We start from the raw sequence: 20,510 nt of genomic DNA on the forward strand, positions 1-20,510 counted from the left end.
TCTCTGACAGTGATCTCTGTGGCGTCTTCCTTCCTTGACGTTCCACATCCTCATCCTGATCTGCTGTCTCATATTGTGTGTTGTGTTTATATGAAATAACGTTTGGCAGCTTGTTGCTCTGCAGATGAAGCGATGATGCATTTTACTCTTCCTGTTTGTTTGGAATGAAGACAACTGCATGCAGAACTGACACAGGAATAAACAATCAAATCAGCTAATTTTAAGAGAACATCTGTATAATACCGTCATCATTTAACAGTCGTGTTAATGAACTGGTTAAATAAAGGCGACACTGAGCTGCAGACGGAGGAAACAGCAGCATCTTAACATTTTTGTGTGTATGTCTGCAGGATTAATAGTTTCTTCCTGTGATTGTGGATCTTCCTCCTTCTCACCCACACCTACTGACCTCATCAGAGCGTGCGCGCGAGCACGCACACACACACACACACACAAAATATGTGTGTATCAGGGATGAATATCAGGATCAAGATTCTGGTATTTCCCTGGATTCTTTTATCAAAATCTTCTGGTATTCAAAACCACACTGAGACACTGAGACCACAGAGGTGTGACCACTCACAGAGAAAGGGTGCTGCATCAGAGTAAAGTACTGTGTGTTTAAATGTCTTTATTTTATCAGCAACCACAAACACTGATACTGATAATATCAGTCACAGTAATCACCCTGACAGCTAATCACTATACCCTGGTTTTCATTGTACTATTTAAAAAAGTTTTTTTTTGTTTGTTTGTTGGGGGGTTTTTGTTTTTTGTTTTTTTTTTGTTTTCTGTCTGCTAGGATCTTTTTACTGGTGTGCAGGGGCAATTTTTGATTTACTGACTTGTTGTGATCGATAACCTGATCAGTTACTGGCTTTTCTTTTTGGAGTCAGGGTTCTGGAAGCAGCAAGTGCTTGGAGCACAAGACCCCATGAAAGAGAATCTGGTTCAGTCTCTTTAATGAAGTACTCAGGAATTTATCCAGGCAGAAAAAAAAAACGTTGACAATGCTTCATATAAAAGAAGCACATGGAAATAAGTAAGTAGTTATAACATATGAATAAGTGGTTGCAAAACAATGGGATGAGCAGGGCATGGAAACAGCTTGAGTCAAAATGAGTCAAGGTCAGATTTAAAGACTATATTCAGGGTCGAGAAGTGATGAGACTGGAATGAAATGTTTCCCAACATGATGGGTCTGTTAAAAAGAGAGCTCTCTGCTGTCATACAAACTGCGGAAGTGGGCTTATTTTAAGATAACAATGTATATATATATATATATATATATACTATTTTTTTTTTTAAAGTTTTTTTGTTTGTTTGGGTTTGCAGGGGCAATTTTGGATTTACTGACTTGTTGTGATCAATAACCTGATTAGCTACTGGCTCTTCTTTTTGCCATTTTAACCATGGTTATATATATATATATATATATATATATATATATATATATATATATATATATATATATATATATATATATATATATATATATATATATATATATATATATATGTATCAGGCTTTGTAAAATATGAGTCTTTGTATGTGTGTTTCTTGTTCGCCATGCTTGTGCTGTACATTTTGGGATAATGTTAACCAGCAGCACAGATGACCACTTAAATGATGTTTGATGGTGATCATTTTCAAAATATAAAGCATTTTTAAAAGGAGCCATCAAACGTGTGGAGCGGTGAGATAGAGAGCAGATGCCCATGCCTCTACAAGGAGATCAGGAGAACATCCTCCTGCCTACTCTGAAAAACACTGAGCAGCAGTTGGACAGCTATCGTATTGAGTGGCAGGAGGACAAGTCAAAGACTCTCCAGGAAAAGGAGCAAGAGTGGGAGGAGAAAGAGAGCTCCATGAAGTCCAAGCTGGAAGATCTTGAGAGCCAAGAAGAAAAAGAAGAAAAAGTGGTATAGAAAACTATTCTAGTGGAAAGGGGATTGCTCTTTGGATTGCCTTTCCAGAGGTTTCTTCCTGTGCTCCTTCTTGGTTGATCTCAGGTCATGGGGAGTTGTTCCTCATCTTCTCAGAGAGCTTGGACTGGGTGTCTGGTCCTGATCTGAGTCTGCAACACTTCTGTAACCATGGCAACTTGTGGGTACAGACAGAAACACTGGTAACAATGAAAACACATCCATAGCCATAGAAACACGCCTGTGACAATGTTAACACAATGGTAACCATGGTAACTATATATAAAACATTGAAATGTCATAACTAGATTAACCATGAATAGGCATAGATAACCATGGAAACACATTGGTTTCCATGATATTTTCTAGAGTGTTGAAATTTTGTAACTAGACTAACCATGGAAACACATCGGAAACCATAGTAACCAGCTCTAGAATGCTGAAATAGTATAAGAAGAGTAACAATAGAGTTGCATAAGTAACCATGTCAGAATGTTGAAATGTTATAATTAGAGTAGCCATGGAAACACATTGGTAACCATGGCAAACTGTTCAAGAATGGAGAAATGGTATATTTAGAGTAACTGTGCCCATGGTCAGCAGTTGTAGAATGCTGAAATGCTTTAACAAGAGTAACCATGGAAACGCGTGGGTAACCATGTCCGAAAGTTGTTAGAATATCTATGGACGAGGATGTGATGTTGACTGACGATCCTCCTGAGCTTTTCATGTAATGTTGCACTCTTCTGATGAATGACTTTTGTAAGAGTTTGATTTGTGTGTACAGGAATTGTTCATCAACTGAATTTTATCATATCAGTAACCATGGTAACAGTTCTAGAATTTTGAGATTTTATAACTAGAATAACCATGGTAACCAGTTTTAGAATGTTGAAATGTTATAAATAGAGTAGCCGTGGAAATATGTGGATAACCATGGAAACACACAATATCCATGGAAACATGTTGATAACCATGGTAACCAGTTCTAGAAAGTTGAAATGTTTGAACAAGACAAAACAAGTGTAACCATGAAAACGTATATATATATCCATGATAACATGTCGGTAACCATAGTACCATTTCTAGAGCGTTGAAATGTTTCAACTCGAGTAACCGTGGTAACTAGTTCTAGAATAATGAAATGTTTTAACTAGAGTAACCATGGTAATCATTTCTAGAATGCAAAAATGATATAACTAGAGTAAGCATGGAAACACATAGGTATCCATGGAAACATGTCAGTAACCATGTTAACCAGTTCTGTAATGATGAAATGTTTTATAATGAGAATAACCATAGTAACCAGTTCTAGAATGTTGAAATGTTTGAACTACAGTAACCATGGTAACCAGTTCTAGAATGTTGAAATGTATTAATAAGAGCAAACATGGTAACTACTTTTAGAATGTTGAATAAATGTTACTAGATTAACCATGGAAACACATAGATATTCACTTAAACATATCGCTAAGCATGGTGACCAGTTCTAGAATGTTGAACTGATATAATTAGAATAACCACAGTAACCAGTTCTAGAATGTTGAAATGAAATAACTAGAGTAATTATGGAAAAACATGGGTGTTCATGGAACAATGTTGGTAACCATTGTAACAAGTTCTAGAATGTTTAAATGTTTTAAGTAGAGTAACCATGGTAAGTAGTTCGAGAATGCTGAAATGTTTTAACTAGAGTAACCATGGAAACACATAGATATCCATGGAAATATGTCGCTAAGCATGGTAACCACTTCTAGAATGTTCAAATGTTTTAACTAGAGTAACCATGGAAACTAGTTCTAGAATGTTGAAATGATATAATTAGAGTAACCATGGAAGCACATGGATATCCATGGAAACATGTTGGTAACCATGGTAACCAGTTCTAGAATTTTGAACTGTTTTTACTAGAGTAACCATGGTAACCAGTTCTAGGATATTGAAATGATATAACTAGAATAACCATGGAAAAACACAAATAGCCATGGAAACACGTCAGTAACCAGGGTAACCAGTTCTACAATCTGGAAATGTTTTAATTGGAGTAAACATGTTAACTAGTTCTAGACTCTTGAAATGTTTTAACTAGAGTAACCATGGAAACACATAGATATCCATGGAAACATGTCGCTAAACATAGTAATCAGTTCTAGACTGTTGAAATGTTTTAACTGGAGTAACCAAGGTAACCACTTCTAGAATGTTGAAATGTTAGACTTATAGTAACTATGGAAAAAAACATAGATATTCATGGAAACAATTTGGTAACCATCTTCACCAGTTCTAGAATATTGAAATGTTTCGATTAGAGTAACCAGGGTAACAAGTTCTAGGATGTTGAAATGACATAACTAGAGTAACCATGGAAACATATTGCTAAGCATGGTAACCAGTTCTCATATGGTGAAATGATACTTGAGTAACCATGGAAACACAGATATCCATGGAAACATTTCAGTAACCATGGCAACCAGTTCTAGAATGCTGAAATGTTTTAACTACAGTAACCATGGTAACCAGTTCTAGAATGTTGAAAGGTTTCAACTAAAGTAACCATGGTAACCAGTTCTAGAATGTTGAAGTGATATAACTAGAGAAGCCACGGAAACACATAGATATCCATAAAAACATGTCATTAAAAGGGATGTAAATTATATAGTAATTCATTAATCGATAGTTGTTTCGTCTTATCGATCGATGACCAATTAATTGATAACCAGCAATTTTTCTGAGAAGCTGAATTTCCCTCTGAATAGGTTATATCTACTGTATAGGTAACACAAAATGCTATCTTCCTTATGATATAAAGAAAAAATGCAAATCATTTTCCTTAATCAAAGATTTATTCTGGGCTCACTTGAGGGCAGGGAATAACATTATGGTAGCATATCAAACATATTCTGAAAAGAAAATATCAAAATATTACACAGGCTACTTAACCTGAAAATAAATTGGGCATTCTCTCATCTGCGACATTAATAGCAGCATCATAAAAAAAAACACATTCCTTAATAGAAGAATACAGTACCATGTAGGCTACTTTAACGTGAAAATAAATTAGTGCACTGTCTCTTAGCAGCATAATAAAATAAATAAAATCAATTCTGAAAAGTAAATAAAGTGTCATCTAACCCATGTGGACTATTAGCAGCATTTATAATCCCCTTTAAACTGCGAAATGTGACAATATCACAGTAACATTAGTGTACCAGGGGCCCATTGCACAAAATTAGGATAAGTGATTAAGCCAGGATATCTTGGTTATCATGGGTCAACTTTTCCGTGATCTGGTTGCACAAAATAATAATAATAATAATAATAATAATAATAATAATAATAATAATAATAATAATAATAATAATAGATTACATTAAAAACGGGATAGGGGCAGTAGGATATGTTATGGTATAAGTTACCATGGGGATTTATTCTGTGGAGCTAGCCTGCTCCAGACCAGGCTAAGTTCCAGGATCTATTTAATCGCATCCCTTATCTCAGTCAGCAGTCATCACAAACGGAAACCAATAGTTATTCCTGCCCACTACGCATTGTTATCACATATAACATTGTGATGAATTATGATTTTAGATGATGTTGCTATCATTAGTTAATTTACAGTTTCCCATAGACTATAAGGCTATATATAAAAGTATGGAATATTAGGGCCACAGAGGAAAAATAAAAATCACAGACTTAAGAATTAAGTCATAAATTTACGAGAATAAAGTCATAATATTATAACCCCTTGTTTTAGAGAAGGAGAGTTGTTAAAATGAGGGCTGTGAAGCATTTCATGGAATTGTACTTCAGTATAGGTTTCACAGACAAGGAGAGACTTAATGTTGTGGCACATCAGCATCATGTTGTCATAAGTATCAGGACTTTTAAAAGAATATGCAAGAAAATGCATCTTTTCCGCAAAAAGAACCAGTCTCATAAATTTATGACTTTTCCTTGCTTCCTCAGTGTGGCCCTAATACTCCGTTGTATAAAATACACATCCCATATAAATAAAAATACACATCAAAGTGTAACATTATGTTCCTTTATTGAATAAGGATGAAGCAAAACGGGTAAACTATCAGCTTCTTTCAAAACTGAAGTCACACAGTGAGTCTACAAGATGGAAAGCACAGAATCAAAGCATATTATACAACACAAGGATAAATACATATTCAAAGTTCTCTATATAATACACCATGCATGTCTGCACACTGAAATAAGTGCAGGACAAATCCATACACATCAAATGAACAGACAAATGAATGGATGCAGTAGCCTCCCTACAAGCTTGTACACACACAGTATACAGCACAAACATCATAAGAGGGCAAATGAATTTAAATTACATTAAAAAAAACACAAATTCTAAGTGCACCAATAACATTGGGGAAACCTGTAACACAAAGTAATGAGTATGCTTCTATGACTGTTAACAGGTGTCCTGTAACTTGTAGATTCTCTTTTTTTTTATATACCTGCAATCCTATAGAACTCCTCTTTGATGTCACAGAGTCTTCTGTGGCCAGGGAAGGAGATGAAGACATCTGACAATGCTTTTATAGCCAGACACACACTCCTTATTGTGCGGCAAATTGTGGCCTTGTTCAGCTGTTCTGGATACCCCACTGAGTACAGGAAGCCTCCAAAGGCGCAAGGCCACACAAACCATTTGCTCCACACTCAGTTCATGGCTCCGTGCTGTGCGGTGTTTAATCCTGGGACCCAGCAGTCTGCACAGATACCTGATGCCATCTGCAGAAAACCTGTACTTTTCATACAGATGGTCATCAGGGAAGGCCAGTGGGTCCAACTGGTCCCTGAAGACCCTCTCTCGCCTGAAGGCTCTCCTGAGCACAAGTGCTTCCTCATCCACAACATCTCGCAGGAATGGGCACACCTTTTTGGCCTTCATATAGGCCAACTATGTCATTTGACTTAATAAAGGGCTGACCTTTTATTATTATTATTTTTTTTATTTAAGATGTGTCATCTTCTTGGAACTGGGGGAGGAAAGGAGAATAATGATTAATACATTGTGTTACAGTCAGGATACAGTGTGCATTGAAGGCATAACTCACCTCCCACTCAAGTATTTTTTTTTTTTTTTCAAGGTCCAATTTTCTAATTGTCCTCTTTTTTATTTTGGACTCCAGTGCAAGGTTTTCCATCTTTTTTTCCTTGTCCTTTGAAAGGTGTTATATAAATTAAAATTCAACTCATTCATAATCAGAGTACAACTGTGTTTTTGTAGATGTGAATGAACTATTTGGATTGTAATTCTGATGTTTCAGCGGAGCGGTGAGTGTGTAATTGTGCACTATTTACGCATTCAGGCGGTCAGCAATACTTTGCAATGCTTTTTCTCTTTGCTTTATTGCTGTGGCAGTGTCTTCTTTCTTTTTAATTATATCTTTTACCTCCTTGTATGCCTCCATGAGGATTTCTGCCTCAGACGGGGAAAAGTAATCAGTGAATCTGTGATCGGTGGTGGGGTCTATCTGAGGGAGCCGTGAGCTGTATACTTATCCAGGATTAGTTTCACCTAGCTTGATGAATCCGTGTCTGCTCATCCTGGCTTGGTCTTTGTGCAACCAATTAAGCCTGGACGCTCTTGTTTTGGATTCATTGAGCTCAGCTCAGTCACTTATCCTGGATGTCTTAATCCTAGTTTTGTGCAACGGGCCCCAAGACTGGACTGTCGTAGCTCTAGTTAACTTAAAATATCGGCTGCCTCATAATAGATGTGTCTGTCTTCGTAAAACAAAACAAAAACACCCCTAGTGCTCCTCATTGCATAGATAGTCCTATCTATTTTTGTTCAAGAATATCAGCATATCAACATTTTCAGGAATAAGTCAAGTGCGCAGCCTATTAGCAGTTAGGCCAGCTGCTGAGAATACACGCATGGTAACCAGTTCTAGAATGCTGAAATGTTAGAACTAAGGTAACCATGGAAATGCATCAGTAACCATGGTAACCAGTTCTAGAATGCTGAAATGTTAGAACTAAAGAAACCATGGAAACGCATCAGTAACCACGGTAAACAGTTCTTTGCTTTTCATGTAATCTTGCCCTCTTCTCTCAAATGACTTCTGTGAGAGTTTGATTTACCAACTGGCACAGAGTCACTTGCTGTCAGCGCTCTCTTACTCTTGATCTGATTGGTTGAAATTAGTATGTAATAGATGGTAAGTATTTCTTCAAAGTGCCTGCCCTTTTCTGTTTTGAGGGGTGCTTGTGGTTTAATTTGACCAATCAGAAGTAAATATTGACAGTTCAGCTGAATGAAAACAGTATAACTGTCATTAGTGACAGAGTAGTGCCAAATTAACCATTAGTCATTCCTGTTTGCAATATACCCATGACTGCACAGACAACTGTCACCTGATTACTGTGATACATGATGATTCTTAAGGAAATTCTGGAGATAGAAGGAGCTCATTTTTTTTCTATGATTACTAAGCAAAATTATGAATTTTGTTTGTGTACTGAAATGAAACTATTAAAGGTTACTACTGTAGTTCAAAATCAGATTTCTTCTTCTTCTGTAACTTAATAAATTGTACACAGAAACTGAGACAGAAACATCCAGATAAAACCAGTTTAAAGTCAGTCATGCTCTGATGATGTTAGCAAACTCAGCACTTCGACTCTAATTTGATTTTGCAAGTCAAACTGTGAAGTGGAGCTAAAAAATAAAAGAAATAAAAATGGACTTTGATTTCATTTCATTCAAAAGTCACTTTAGCACATCTTAGTGAATGCAGACACTTTCATGTTTCTAATACTGGAAATTAACTCATGATCAGAATTATTGCACTGTTATTAGATTTACAAAATAATCTCACAGACCAGGGAGTGTTTAAAGTATCTCAGCGCTAATAGTCAGTGGTAGGGCTGAAAGTGATGTTTAAATACAGAAACATGTCTCCTCAGTTTCAAAAGAACCTGTTCAGAGGAGACAGCAGAGGTTTTGTTTTTTTAAAAATCATATTTTTTTTAAATAATAGATTTATACAAACAACTAGATACCAAATGCAAAGATGGGGCCTATTCAGTCCAATGAAAACTACTCAGCCTGTGAAAAAAACAAAAATGTTTTCTAGCTCCCAGGTTTACTTCAAGGAAAGTTTTGGAAATGTTACACCCATTGCAAGAGCATAAGGAATTAGAAATCTCGGAGGTGGATGTTAAAGTGCTTTTATTACAAAAGTTCAGCTGAATTCATGCCGCCCACATTAACCTCCTCACAGCTGGCATTTCAGCTATCACTAACAGAGAAGAGGCTAAATTCCAAGAGCACACCAGAGCACACAGTAATCAATAAGTCTTACACACTTAGCAAGTCAACATATTTCAAAGTTTCACACACATGATTGCAAACCATTTAAAATCCCAACACACCTTAAACTTTCTCTGACTAATGTGGATTCAGCCTGGCCAAAGTTAAGAAGTAGATGGGGGAAGCACACACATGGATGACAACAAACAAATAAAGGGAAAATAGAAAGATAGTCAGCCCAGTCAGCAATATATGTTGTTGTTTCCAGCTCACTTGCCAGAGCCGACTAGACACAGAAAACTACTTTCCTTCACCTTCACCCCCACAGTATGGAGCGAGCTGTACATCTGCCTCACTCCACCAGTCTGAACTTAACATCCCAAACGTGTGTTCCTAGGCCTCTATCCTGCAAACTCCACTAGATGGTGCATCTCTCCTTTTTTTCTAAAACCACCATAGATCAAAAATTGAGAATAGGAAGAGTCAGAGAGGTGTCCAAAAATGTAAGCAAGGCTGGGCAGCATCGTCGTATCCATGTTTAATCCATGATTTCAATGATAACTTGTGATACAACTCTTCATCCCTTGACTTTGCTGACGGTCTCTGCAATGTGTTTTGCTCAGGTGCAGAGCAGTGTGAATATTTCTGCCCTCTCATGGCCTCGATCACACAATGCAGGTATAAGAAATGACATTATAAACCAAGTGTATTATAAATGTGCATGTGTGTATGTATGTCTGGTGTCCACATGCTTCTCTCTGGTTAAAACGCTGCAGCTGCTAGAGCACTGCACTTCCTGTCTGAGATTAAGAGAAGTGCCCTGCAGCTGTGTCACTGTATTCAAACTGCATACATATCTATCTGTTTATCACTTGTTTGAGTTCTCCTTCGAGAAATACCTGGAACACTAAACGAGAACTTTTAATTTGGATTAATAACACATGGTGTGTACATTGTGTATTTTTTTTGTTTGTTTTTTTTTTTTTTGGTTTTACTTCAAGTATTGATGCTAACAGGAAGGTCAGCATTACTGTTAAAGTTCTGTTCTCAACACATACTCAAATGAGCAGGGGTCAGATGTGAAAGCGTCCTTATGAAGAAAAAAGCTAATTGGCTGCTGAGGTTTTTTTCTTCCCCGGAGGTTCAGTCAGTCTTTCATCTCTGATGGAACCACAACAGAAACAGTTAATGAACGTTAGCAGACGCCGGCAGCTGATTTTCATCAGCAGGTTCAAAGGATCCACACGAGGCTGTAAACACGTGATCCTGATTCTCTAATTCATTTTCTATATTACTCCACACTGTTAAAACCTCTTCAGTGAGCATCAAGGGGAACTGCCTCATACAAGAAACTAGTACACACAGCTCTTCAGTCACATCCAGCTGCTTGACTTCACGTCCTGGCTGTGTGGATGTGTTTGCTCCTCCGTGTGTAATTCCTCACTTTCCTCCTTTTGTTTTCTGTTTTCTTGGCTGCTTCCTGTTAACATTCACTGCTGCAGCAACCTGAGAACTGATTTTACACTAAAATGTCTTCGTCTTAAAGAAACCAGGACATTTAGTATTATTATGATTTATTTAAGTTGTGTATTTTACATTTATTTTGCGTTTGCTGCAGACAGAAACTTGATCAATGACAACAGCTTTGAAGTGTTGTGTTTTACTCTGGTCTAGTGCTGTTTTCATGGTTGCATATAGTTTAGTAGTAATATGTCCAGTGGCAGAAGGTGCAGTAACTGCAGAAATAACAGTATTTGTACTGTTAAGAGTCTAAGAGAATAATTTAGTGTGTAGTCACTGGATTATTTTCAGAGGAAATGCTGCCACCCTGTGGTGAAATGTGGAGCTGCTGATTCATTGTGATCTACCCTGCTTGTCCTTTGTACTCATCACAGATACATGAGATGATTTATTTCATATGATCAGTAAGATGTATTACATATTGATCATAGAATTAATTAACAGAACACTGATTACTGTATTATGTTAAAAGTAGGATGAGTACTGAGATAGTAGCAGTAAAGTATTTCATGTTTTTAGGCTTCATTATTCTCTCACTTTTTTCCAAAAAGAGGAGGCAACCTGTTTGTTCAGTGAAGCTTCACTTCCTGTTTGTTTTAAAGGATTTGCGAGTTCAGTCTGGTTTTCTCCAGCGAAACTCCAACAGTTGACTTATTGAGGCCAATAAAGTAGAAAACAAAATCTCCTAACTGCTGACTTAGGTTTATTGTCCTGCTGTTTAGTTGTAAGTTGAGACCCCGTGTATAAAAAATTAATAATCAAACACAATAAGGATAAAATCATACTGACAGTCTGATCCTGTTTCCACTTCCCCTCTTCCATATTACACTGCAACTAATCACTGGTTAAACTTAAACCTGGAAAAGGAAACTTAAAGTGGAAGGCATTTCTCTCAGTTCATGTCAGAACAATTAGCTTTTATATTATGAACATTAAAGTAACTTTACACATGAAAAAAACACATTTTATTGCATAATGTTTATTAATACAAACTGTACACTGTGTGGAAACTGATCCCATCATGTCGTTAACACTGCAGAAAACAAACATCTGGCAATTTTTTGGCAAATTAAAATCAGAATGATCTAATATCATCACTGACCAGTTAACTTTGTGTGTTTAAACATTTCTTTTCAACTCCAATTCATTTTATTGTGCTCTGCAGATACAAGTTCTTCATCCTGAAGATCAAATCAGGCACTTGATAAAAAACAACAAATAATCTTAAAAAAAAAAAAAAAAACATGAAAGAAATATGGAATAACATCTCTTATACATTTGTTACCATCAGTTACACTACATACATGAACTGGATGAGCTTAGTTCCCAGCAAACCCTTTTTATATTTCTACTTTTTTTTTTTTTTTTAAGATAAAGATCAAACAATGATTGAGGCAGAGAACTAAAGGCTCTTTTTAAAAAACAAATCTCAGCGCCACAGAAAAGCATGTAAGAATGAACAATGAGCATTATTACTGTAAAAACATGTTAAAAACAGCATGTCATCAGAGAAGTCAGCAGATTGTTCTAATAGCCAAATCATCACTTTCACTTCCCACAAAAACAAATGTTCCTGTGGTCTGAAACATCAGCAGGATGGACCCGAATGTGACTCAGCAGCGAGACACGTGGAGGTTTGTGTGAGGAGATGAATACAATTCAATAAAATCTCTCCCTCTCCTGGTCACTCTTCAACTTTGATCATTCCCCTTAAGAGTGGAACAAATGTCAAACTTGACCTAAACTCTCCTTTAATTTTAACCACTGGAGACATGATTTATTTGAAGGTAGAATCTGCTTTGACTTTTATTCACAAAACAATTCAACTAAAGCTTTCCAACCGACGAGAAGGCAAACAATGTATACCTTGGCATATAGAGTCCTTGGATTTTCTCTCTATCTTGTTCACAACTTAAAAAATAGATTAAAATGATTTTTCAAAAGGCATATAGTGTTTTTGTGTTTTCTTGGATAGACTTTTTCACTAATCTTAGAGCCCTGGAAACATAATACAGTGTATATTCTAATGTAAGTGGTATTAAACATCTATTTATATGTTAAAAGAAATTCAAAACTGTTTCACTTTGTTTTCCATAATTGTGAATTCACACGAAACTTAAAATAATTATTTTTAATATGTCAATTTCGTACATTCATTCAATTATCATGTTGTAACTCTGTCCTCAGTCATTTGCTCCTTTGGGCTCATAGCACTTGCAATTGTGCATAAATTGAAAAAAAAAAATCAAATATTGTTCGGTGAAATATCAATTATTTCAATCATTTACATTTGTTTGTGTTTTCTGAGCTACAGACGTTTGGAGTCTAGCTTTTATATTCAAATAAATTATATTTCAGTAACTTGTAGTAGTTCAGTTCTAGTTTTAGCTCAGTAAAAAACTGAACAAAACGCATGTGATGATTAATCTATTTGGGCCTTAAGAGGCTCCTGATCTGTTGGATTGACTGCCCTGACTGTCAGCAGTTCAGTGTCTTTCTTCTTGTTGAAAACAGAAACATGTTGGTTAAAATCTAATTCCAAACATTTTGCTCTCTGTGCCAAGGTGCCACTGACATTGTGCAAGACTTAAAAGAGTGTAAAATGCAGCTGAAAAAAAAAAAGTTTTCTGTTTTTACCGGATGAATGAAGGTTGCAGCACTGTAGCGGGAGCGGCTTGGAAGTTTTTGATTATCAGTTTCAAAATATGTAGGACTTCCTGCAAAAAACTTTTTTGAGATCACATATTGAAAAAAGGACATAGCAACAGCTTTTCTCAGAAATATGTGACTGTGAAATTCTTATCCGCTAGTCATGAAGCACTTATAATTTTTCTTCAGTTTCGGTAAAATCTCAGCTTGTGACACATGTCTGTCACTCAGATGCCACCAGCAGGTAAAGTGAAGCATTAAAATACATAAAGAATAAAAAAGATGCTGCCTGGTGGCTCAGGTGGATCTGGAGTAAACAGGAAAAGCTTCACTTCCATGCAAAGTGGTTGTAATATTCTGCAAAGAGTCAGTAGCCAAAACAAGCGGGAAAATGATGGCAGCATTAGAACCAGATAAATGCCATCTTGTTTTTCTCATTGTCATCCCAACCTTTTGTGAACCTTCTGTGAGGTTTATTAGACTTTGAACTGTGTGCAACTTCTGCTTTCATTTCCCAATTATAAGTGATTTTTCAGTGCAAGTAAATAAAACTTGAACCTGACAGTTTCTGTTGTTGGTTCAGTCAGAGTGAAGAGACAGAGCCACTTTGAGGCAGCCCAGCTCTTTGTCCTGGCTACCCAGGATGCCCTGCACACGGTAGTTCCCGTTAGTCAGCCAGTAGGGCAGATCCATGTCGGGCAGGTGGAAGTCGGACTTAGGCAGAGAGTACGAGCCCTTAGGAGACACACAGGAGATCTCAAAGATCAGAGGCGCTCTGATGATACAGTTCCTGTAATCATTGGTAAGAAGCAAGAAAACAGACGTTCATGTATCCGAACAAGTAAAAAGACTCACAGCTTTGAAGGGGCAGCGACAGGGCAAGCCGTAGGTGTGCAGCGGTTCAGGACAGTCCTGACCCGGAGGGATCAGCTGGTTCAGGACATCACAGGCGTCTTTATAGTGACAGCTGCCCAGCTCATCCAGACAGGGAACCTTCACCCAGAAACCTGCCACCTCCTTCTCCAGGGTCACGTTCAGCTGAGGAGCAGTGAAAGAGGAAGAGGGGGCAACAATGTTTGAAGGTCTTTGATAGCTCCTCTGAGATCCTTTTCCAAATTATTTCAACCCTGGTTCAAACTATTTCAAAAAAGAGAAAACTGCTGAAGGACACAACTGGCTAAGATGCTGCACAACACTCCATTATTTTGTCCTTTAGTTTCCACTGCAAAGAAAGAGGTGAGGAGCATCCCAACACTTTAAATACATGAATGTTGTTTCTAATCAGAGTTAATAAAGACAATTGAATAAATATATTGCTTATATATCAAATCAATGTTTGTAAATGGATTCTTTTCGAAAGTCTGTGAACACACACAATGACTCACTGCAGTGTATTATCAGATTACAGACAGTTATAAGACCATCTGATCAGATTTGACATCACTTAGACACACAGCTGATTGTTTACAGTTGTAATCTTCAGTCCAGTTTATTATATAAGAAGATTTTTCCAAATGTTGACTCACTTAGTTCAACTTTGAAGCAAACAAACATGACATTACATTATTTCTCTCTTTTCTTCTCTTCTCTTCTCCAATAACTGCTCGATCACTATGACAAATGCAGTGTATTGTATTCTGAAATTAGCTGCCATAAAATTCACAGACTGCAGCTGATACAACGCCTGCTGTCAGGAGATTTTACTGCTTGTCTTTAAAGCCTGTATCTGTGATTTGTTAACTTCCTACAGTATGATCGTGATAGCTGTTGGAGATCCTGTGGCAGGGACCTTCAAAAAGGTGACCAAACCTTAATAAATATGATCTAGTCCCATGTCACAAAACAGCTAACAAGTACAAGTAACTCAAAATTAAGTTTTCTTCATTCACTAGTAGAACCTGTGCTGATTAATAAGTGTCAAAATACACGTGAATTAGTGATGAGCAAGACCTCAAGAGTCTTACCCGGCTCATAAACCTACTCCTGCTCTGTCCTGAGATAGACAACCAGGATCCGAGGTCATCACTGGGGAAAAGAAGGGGGAATTCTCAGATCTGAAAACAAGAAGGGGCATTCTGCAAACATTTTATTGTCAGATATATGTGGAGTATTAAATTAATGGAATGGGTCTTAATTAATATGAGAAGGATATAAATACCATGACTAATAAGAGAATTGTTTTCAAGCTCATACAAGTTAAAACATGATTTGTAAAATCAAATCAAAGGCATAAAGCCCTTTATCAACTGTAATCTGTTTTCCAGTCAGTTTTGTTTGTTTGTTTGTTTGTTTTTTAATTAAAAAATACAATAACAAAACATAAACAGTTAAAATCCTCTTCATCTGGAACTGATCCCAGCTCTGTTTGTGGCACAGAGTCTGATCTGCTCACATGAAGCTCACAGGATCAGCAGCAGATCCAGACATGCCTCTTTCTGCTTCACACGACAACAAGCTGCTCACTCAACACAGACAAGACATAATCAGCACACTGCTGATTACAGCTCTGTTTGGCTCAGACACACTTATCTGCAATGGAGGAATACCAGTGTCTTAATGATCACTACAGCAACTGCAGACATTTCTGCCTTTTCCCAGTAACCCTACTATCTCACTTTGTCCAGAGCCTGAGGCATCTGACTTAACAACAGCATTTCATGATGGAATACAGTCAAGTGACTTGGTGGAGACGTTAGTACTTTATATGTACTCACAGAGAGGGGAACGCTGAGCTCGACAGATGTGGATCCAGAGGCCGAGGCCGTCAGGTCTCCTGGGATGGCGATGGGATCTGGAGACACTGTCAGAGTCTTCAGCACAGCTGGAACATCTGGTTGCCCGCAGTTCTTCCAGTCAAAACCAAAAAACTGTCCATGACAAAAACAACAGGGTCAGCACTCTTATTGTATTAATTTTGCACTAGTTTAAAATAGAATAAAATTATAAAGTTCTAGCAAATTATTCAAATAAGGCATTCCATGTTTGAAAAGCACTAAAGAGAAGTTAAAAAAAACCTAGTCCTACCTCCTTTGTCTATATTTTACCAGCAGGCTTTATTATTGAAAAAACAAAACAAAACTATTCAATCAGTTTCCATGACAACCATCTCATTAAACAACAACAGATCAAACAGAAACAAGAGCAAAACAAACAAAAGAACAAAAAACATTCAAACAATCCCAGAGCAAATCAGTCAGATTTGAACTAACAAATCACACAATTCCATCTCACATCTCATTTTTAAAGAGCCTTTTAAGTTTGATGAATCTCGTGAAATCGTGTTGTTTCATTGACATATAGTGAATCCATATTGTTTTGTCCTGGGTTTTTTCTGTCAGTGTGTTTTGTCTAACAGATATGTTTTTTTGTCTCCTGCACAGAGACTAAGGATGTAAATTAGCTTGAAGTCAACTCTGGCACAGCTCAGAAGCCAAAACACACAAACAAAGAAGAAATATAAATGAATAAACATGCCGAATCTGACAACACAAACCAGCATTTACACGCTCTTTGGCTATTTACTGCAAATACTAGATATTTTACATTAGTGTACCAACTCTTATCCAAGTCCTGTCAGTGTATTTAACACGTTTGAATATGTTCCTTCAGACAACCTTCTTGTCTGTGTTTGGTTCATTTCCAGACCATATGAAAATCAACCTGCACAGACTTGAAACATGAGTGAACACAGTCAGCATGGGCCTTATGCAAATCACTCCTCTTCAATGCCTCTTATAAATAAGATATTTATCTTTGTTTTTATCTGATCTTATGTCTATGTAAATTCTATCTGAATGCAAGTTATTAGTGTTATAGAGATGGAACGTCTTCTTCTCCTAAACATTTTTAGTAGTAGTAAAACAACAAATTAATCCATAAAATAGAAACCAGGATCAAAGCACCAGGAAATGCTCATTGTGAGATCTCAACTTCTTCTGTTAAATGATGTTATTTGGAAACAGTCGCTTCAGGTTCAAGTTACAGTTTAAAGGACATATGAAGAGATCAGTGCAATAATATATCAGTGTTATTATATTAGTTAGTAACATCAGCAGTACCGGACTCACCTGAGCCTTGGTGACCCTCTTCAGTCCGGACGAACTGCTGCAGTTCACCTGAGTTAAAAATGCCACCAGGCACACAGTCACCGTCACAGCTGTTAGGTTATCCATCGTTTTGTCTCTGGGTGAAGATTAGAACACAACCCGGAGGAGAGTCCAACCTCTGTGAAGACTGTGAGCCGTTAAACTGAGAGAAAACTGACCCTGCAGAAGTCTCTTGGTCCGCTGCTGGAGACACTTCCGTATTTACTTCCGCAATGACCCACACTGTCACGTGGCGTCGCTACCACATCACGTGACTTTGGTCTCAGTGTTTCCACAGTTTCTGTCTGGAAATAAACGTTTGGTTGTTTTTACTATTAGCCTTCATGCAGAATGGATTGCTAAAGAATTTTCTTTTGAACCAAAAAGTAAAACTTATACATTCCTGCCCCTTTGTCACTCCTCAATGTGTAACCCTAAACTGCATGAGTGACTGGATTTTACAATTTCAGTTTATTTACAATCCAAACATCATCCCAGTGTTACGAAATAAATAAGAACACCCCTATACAAGCTTTCCTCCTCCATATACCTGCCAAAAATATCTGTTTATCTTTATATTATAATCACTGGGGACAGATTATTTCCCCTCTCTTTAAACTTTATTTAACTGTATAGAACAGAGGAACATTGAACTGAAATATTCATCTACGCTTTTATCCCTAAAAACTATATCATCACTATAATCTCTATCTTATCTCTGATATCTGATTTTGCACTGACTCCTCTATTGAGTAAAGGTTAAAAATCAAATCCTCTTTGATGAGCTTTTAAATGACCTTTAATTTCGAAACATTTTTAATTATTTAATTTGTTTTATTGATTGCATCTAATTCATTTGTGCTCTGAAATATAGAGGAGGAGGTGGAGAGGATGTCCTGTGACTCTGTCACATGTGTTTTGTAAATTGTGATTTTGTTGCAATGTGGTTTTGATTTTGGGCTACATAAATAAATCTGATTTATTATTATCTATGTCTTGTCGATGGTTGAGAATCATCTGTATTTACAAGTTAATGCCACTAGATGTCGCTGTAATACAGCTATTTTGACACACACCAGAAACCTCTCTCTCTCTCTCACACACACACACACACACACACACACACACACACACACAATGTCCACAGAGCTCAGTGTCAAACACTGACCTTTGCAGCTGATCTGAGATCTCTGCAGGGAGAAAAAATGTTTTATTTAACCGAATCTACATTTAAATACACTTCAAACAATCATATTATAGGCAACTATATGCAAATAACAACAACAACAGTCATAATAATAATAATAATAATAATAATAATAATAATAATAATAATAATAATAATAGTTGTAGGAGTACTTTTACAGTCTGGTTGTTATTTTATGATTTTAAGACCGTTTGCTCTTAGGTAGGATAACAACACGGCAAAAAAAGCGAGCTTTGAAAAAACATTCAGTCTGCACATAAAAATCAATAACATACAAGGACAATAAAAAGATAATTGAACTGTTTTAATTTAAATATGCATTCATGACTGTGATCATGTTATTCCTTATTTTCGATCGCGGACATTGAATGCAACGCTCGTATGCAAATGTCGGACTCTCCCGGCAACACTTGAACGCACCCCGACTCCGTTGGTGGGGATCTCAAAAGTGACAAAAAAAAAAATCTCTCTAGTGTGATTTTATATGATGATGTTGTTGCTCAGGTGGAGATGTGGAACCAAATTTGATTATAAGACGAATTATTTAAATTCTGTGAGAACATTTCCAAAAATGGTTCAGTCGGACTGCCCGCAGCACTGAGGCAGGAGGAAGAGGAGGCAGGAGGAAGAGGAGAGAGGAGGGGTTCAGGGGGAGCCAGATGATGCTGTCAGTGAAAGGAGGAGCAGCAGCAGCAGCAGCAGCAGCGCACCGAGCTCCTCTCCATCATCCCATGTGCCTGGAAGAAGAAGAGAAAATGGGATCGGAACCAGACATGTGCTACTAGAACGCAACCGCTGTGTAGTTTCTATTAAATAACCGTGGAAGAAGACGGAAATTGGACTATTTTATCACTCTTCTGGAAAAATGCTCCCCTGCTCAGCGTCCGTGCAGATGGAGGGATGTGAGGGGGAGAGGGACACGCACATGCAAACAGAGGTAAACCGATAAGAAGCGTAAAACAGCTCAAATGTTTGCTCCCAATCTGCTTTATTCTGCATGCAAATCACTCTAAAGGTTTCCTAAAGGATGCGTCTACTCTCTCCGGCTCAATGGGGGGTTTTGCAGGCTGATTTTGAGCCGGTAAGATTCGCCGGCCGGCTTCTCCAGGAGGTTATTGTAGACATGAAAGAGCCGGACCCCTCCCTAAATGTGTCGCTCCTCTCGCCATTTCGGGAGAGGAGAGCAGAAATTACACTTTATATTTATATCAGTGCTGGATTGTGTAGGTTTGATTATGAGATTTTTTTTTTTATTATTTTTTTTTTTTAAAGAAAATGAATTTGATCCTTCTGTAGAGAGAAATGTGCTGACAGTGTTAATTCATCCCTTTCACATCCTCAGAGGGGGAAAAGCCTCGCCTCAGGTTTCATCTGATATTTAACAGAAATGTGTCTGTCTCAATAAACCTTCATGAGTTCAACTGCCTCCAATCTGCTGTTGGATGGATGGTTTTATCCCAGACATCCCAATATAAGTAGTTAGCATACTGGGAATTCAACTCACTACTCCTCTTAGTGATAGTGCCTTGCTTTGTCCATGTAATTACCTAAGGAATTGAATGCATCACACTTGTTAGTGGCTATGTCTCCACCCTTTGAGATACAAGGACAAAATCAAAGCCCTAAACCTGCAGTTTGTAATGCTTTAAACAGGGAGTTGAACCCTCCACCCTCACATGTTTCATAATGCCTTACTCCTGCTCTTTACGTCTTATTCCTACTTGTTTAGTTGGCAACAGATCTAAACCAATGTCAGTATCTTGTTCTTGCCGTGTAGTCACTGGGAATGGATCCCCCCAACCATCAAAGTATGATAATGCCTTGCTCTGCCCATTGAC

The 20,510-nt window shown here is 37.3% G+C and overlaps 2 protein-coding genes across 4 annotated transcripts in view; one reads left to right on the forward strand and one right to left on the reverse strand.

Moving 5' to 3' along the window:
- Nucleotides 1–12,155: 12,155 nt before the first annotated feature.
- gm2a (GM2 ganglioside activator) lies at nt 12,156–17,703 on the reverse strand. Of its 2 annotated transcripts, XM_037077857.1 has the most exons (6): nt 16,405–16,474; nt 16,095–16,247; nt 15,773–15,909; nt 15,345–15,405; nt 14,236–14,418; nt 12,156–14,115 (listed from the first exon to the last, which is right to left on the reverse strand). In XM_037077857.1, the coding sequence occupies exons 3-6, from the start codon at nt 15,805–15,807 to the stop codon at nt 13,960–13,962; spliced, it is 435 nt and encodes a 144-aa protein (XP_036933752.1). In that variant the 5' UTR covers nt 15,808–15,909; nt 16,095–16,247; nt 16,405–16,474; the 3' UTR covers nt 12,156–13,959. The 2 variants fall into 2 exon arrangements, with proteins under 2 accessions (XP_036933752.1, XP_036933751.1); XM_037077856.1 differs by lacking the exons at nt 15,345–15,405; nt 15,773–15,909; nt 16,405–16,474 and adding an exon at nt 17,448–17,703.
- A 1,358-nt stretch (nt 17,704–19,061) lies between these two features.
- Nucleotides 19,062–20,510, forward strand: part of shtn3 (shootin 3) — a 31,884-nt gene continuing 30,435 nt past the window's right edge. The window contains exon 1 of one of the 2 annotated variants that reach the window (XM_037078239.1): nt 19,062–19,609. In XM_037078239.1, coding sequence (XP_036934134.1) covers nt 19,538–19,609 — 72 coding nt within the window. In that variant the 5' untranslated portion in view covers nt 19,062–19,537. The remainder of the gene's footprint in view (nt 19,610–20,510) is intronic. The other variant, XM_037078240.1, reaches the window with a different exon arrangement.

The sequence above is a fragment of the Acanthopagrus latus genome, chromosome 18 (genome assembly GCF_904848185.1).
Source record: "Acanthopagrus latus isolate v.2019 chromosome 18, fAcaLat1.1, whole genome shotgun sequence".
Classification (NCBI taxonomy): domain Eukaryota; kingdom Metazoa; phylum Chordata; class Actinopteri; order Spariformes; family Sparidae; genus Acanthopagrus; species Acanthopagrus latus.

Coding starts and splice junctions, on each gene's coding strand:
- gm2a (XM_037077856.1), bottom strand. CDS start 17,552: ATGGATAACCTAACAGCTGTGACGGTGACTGTGTGCCTGGTGGCATTT. Junction 14,419..16,094: donor AGCTCAGCGTTCCCCTCTCT/GTGAGTACATAT, acceptor ACTGCTCCTCAG/CTGAACGTGACCCTGGAGAA. Junction 14,116..14,235: donor GTCGCTGCCCCTTCAAAGCT/GTGAGTCTTTTT, acceptor GTGTCTCCTAAG/GGCTCGTACTCTCTGCCTAA.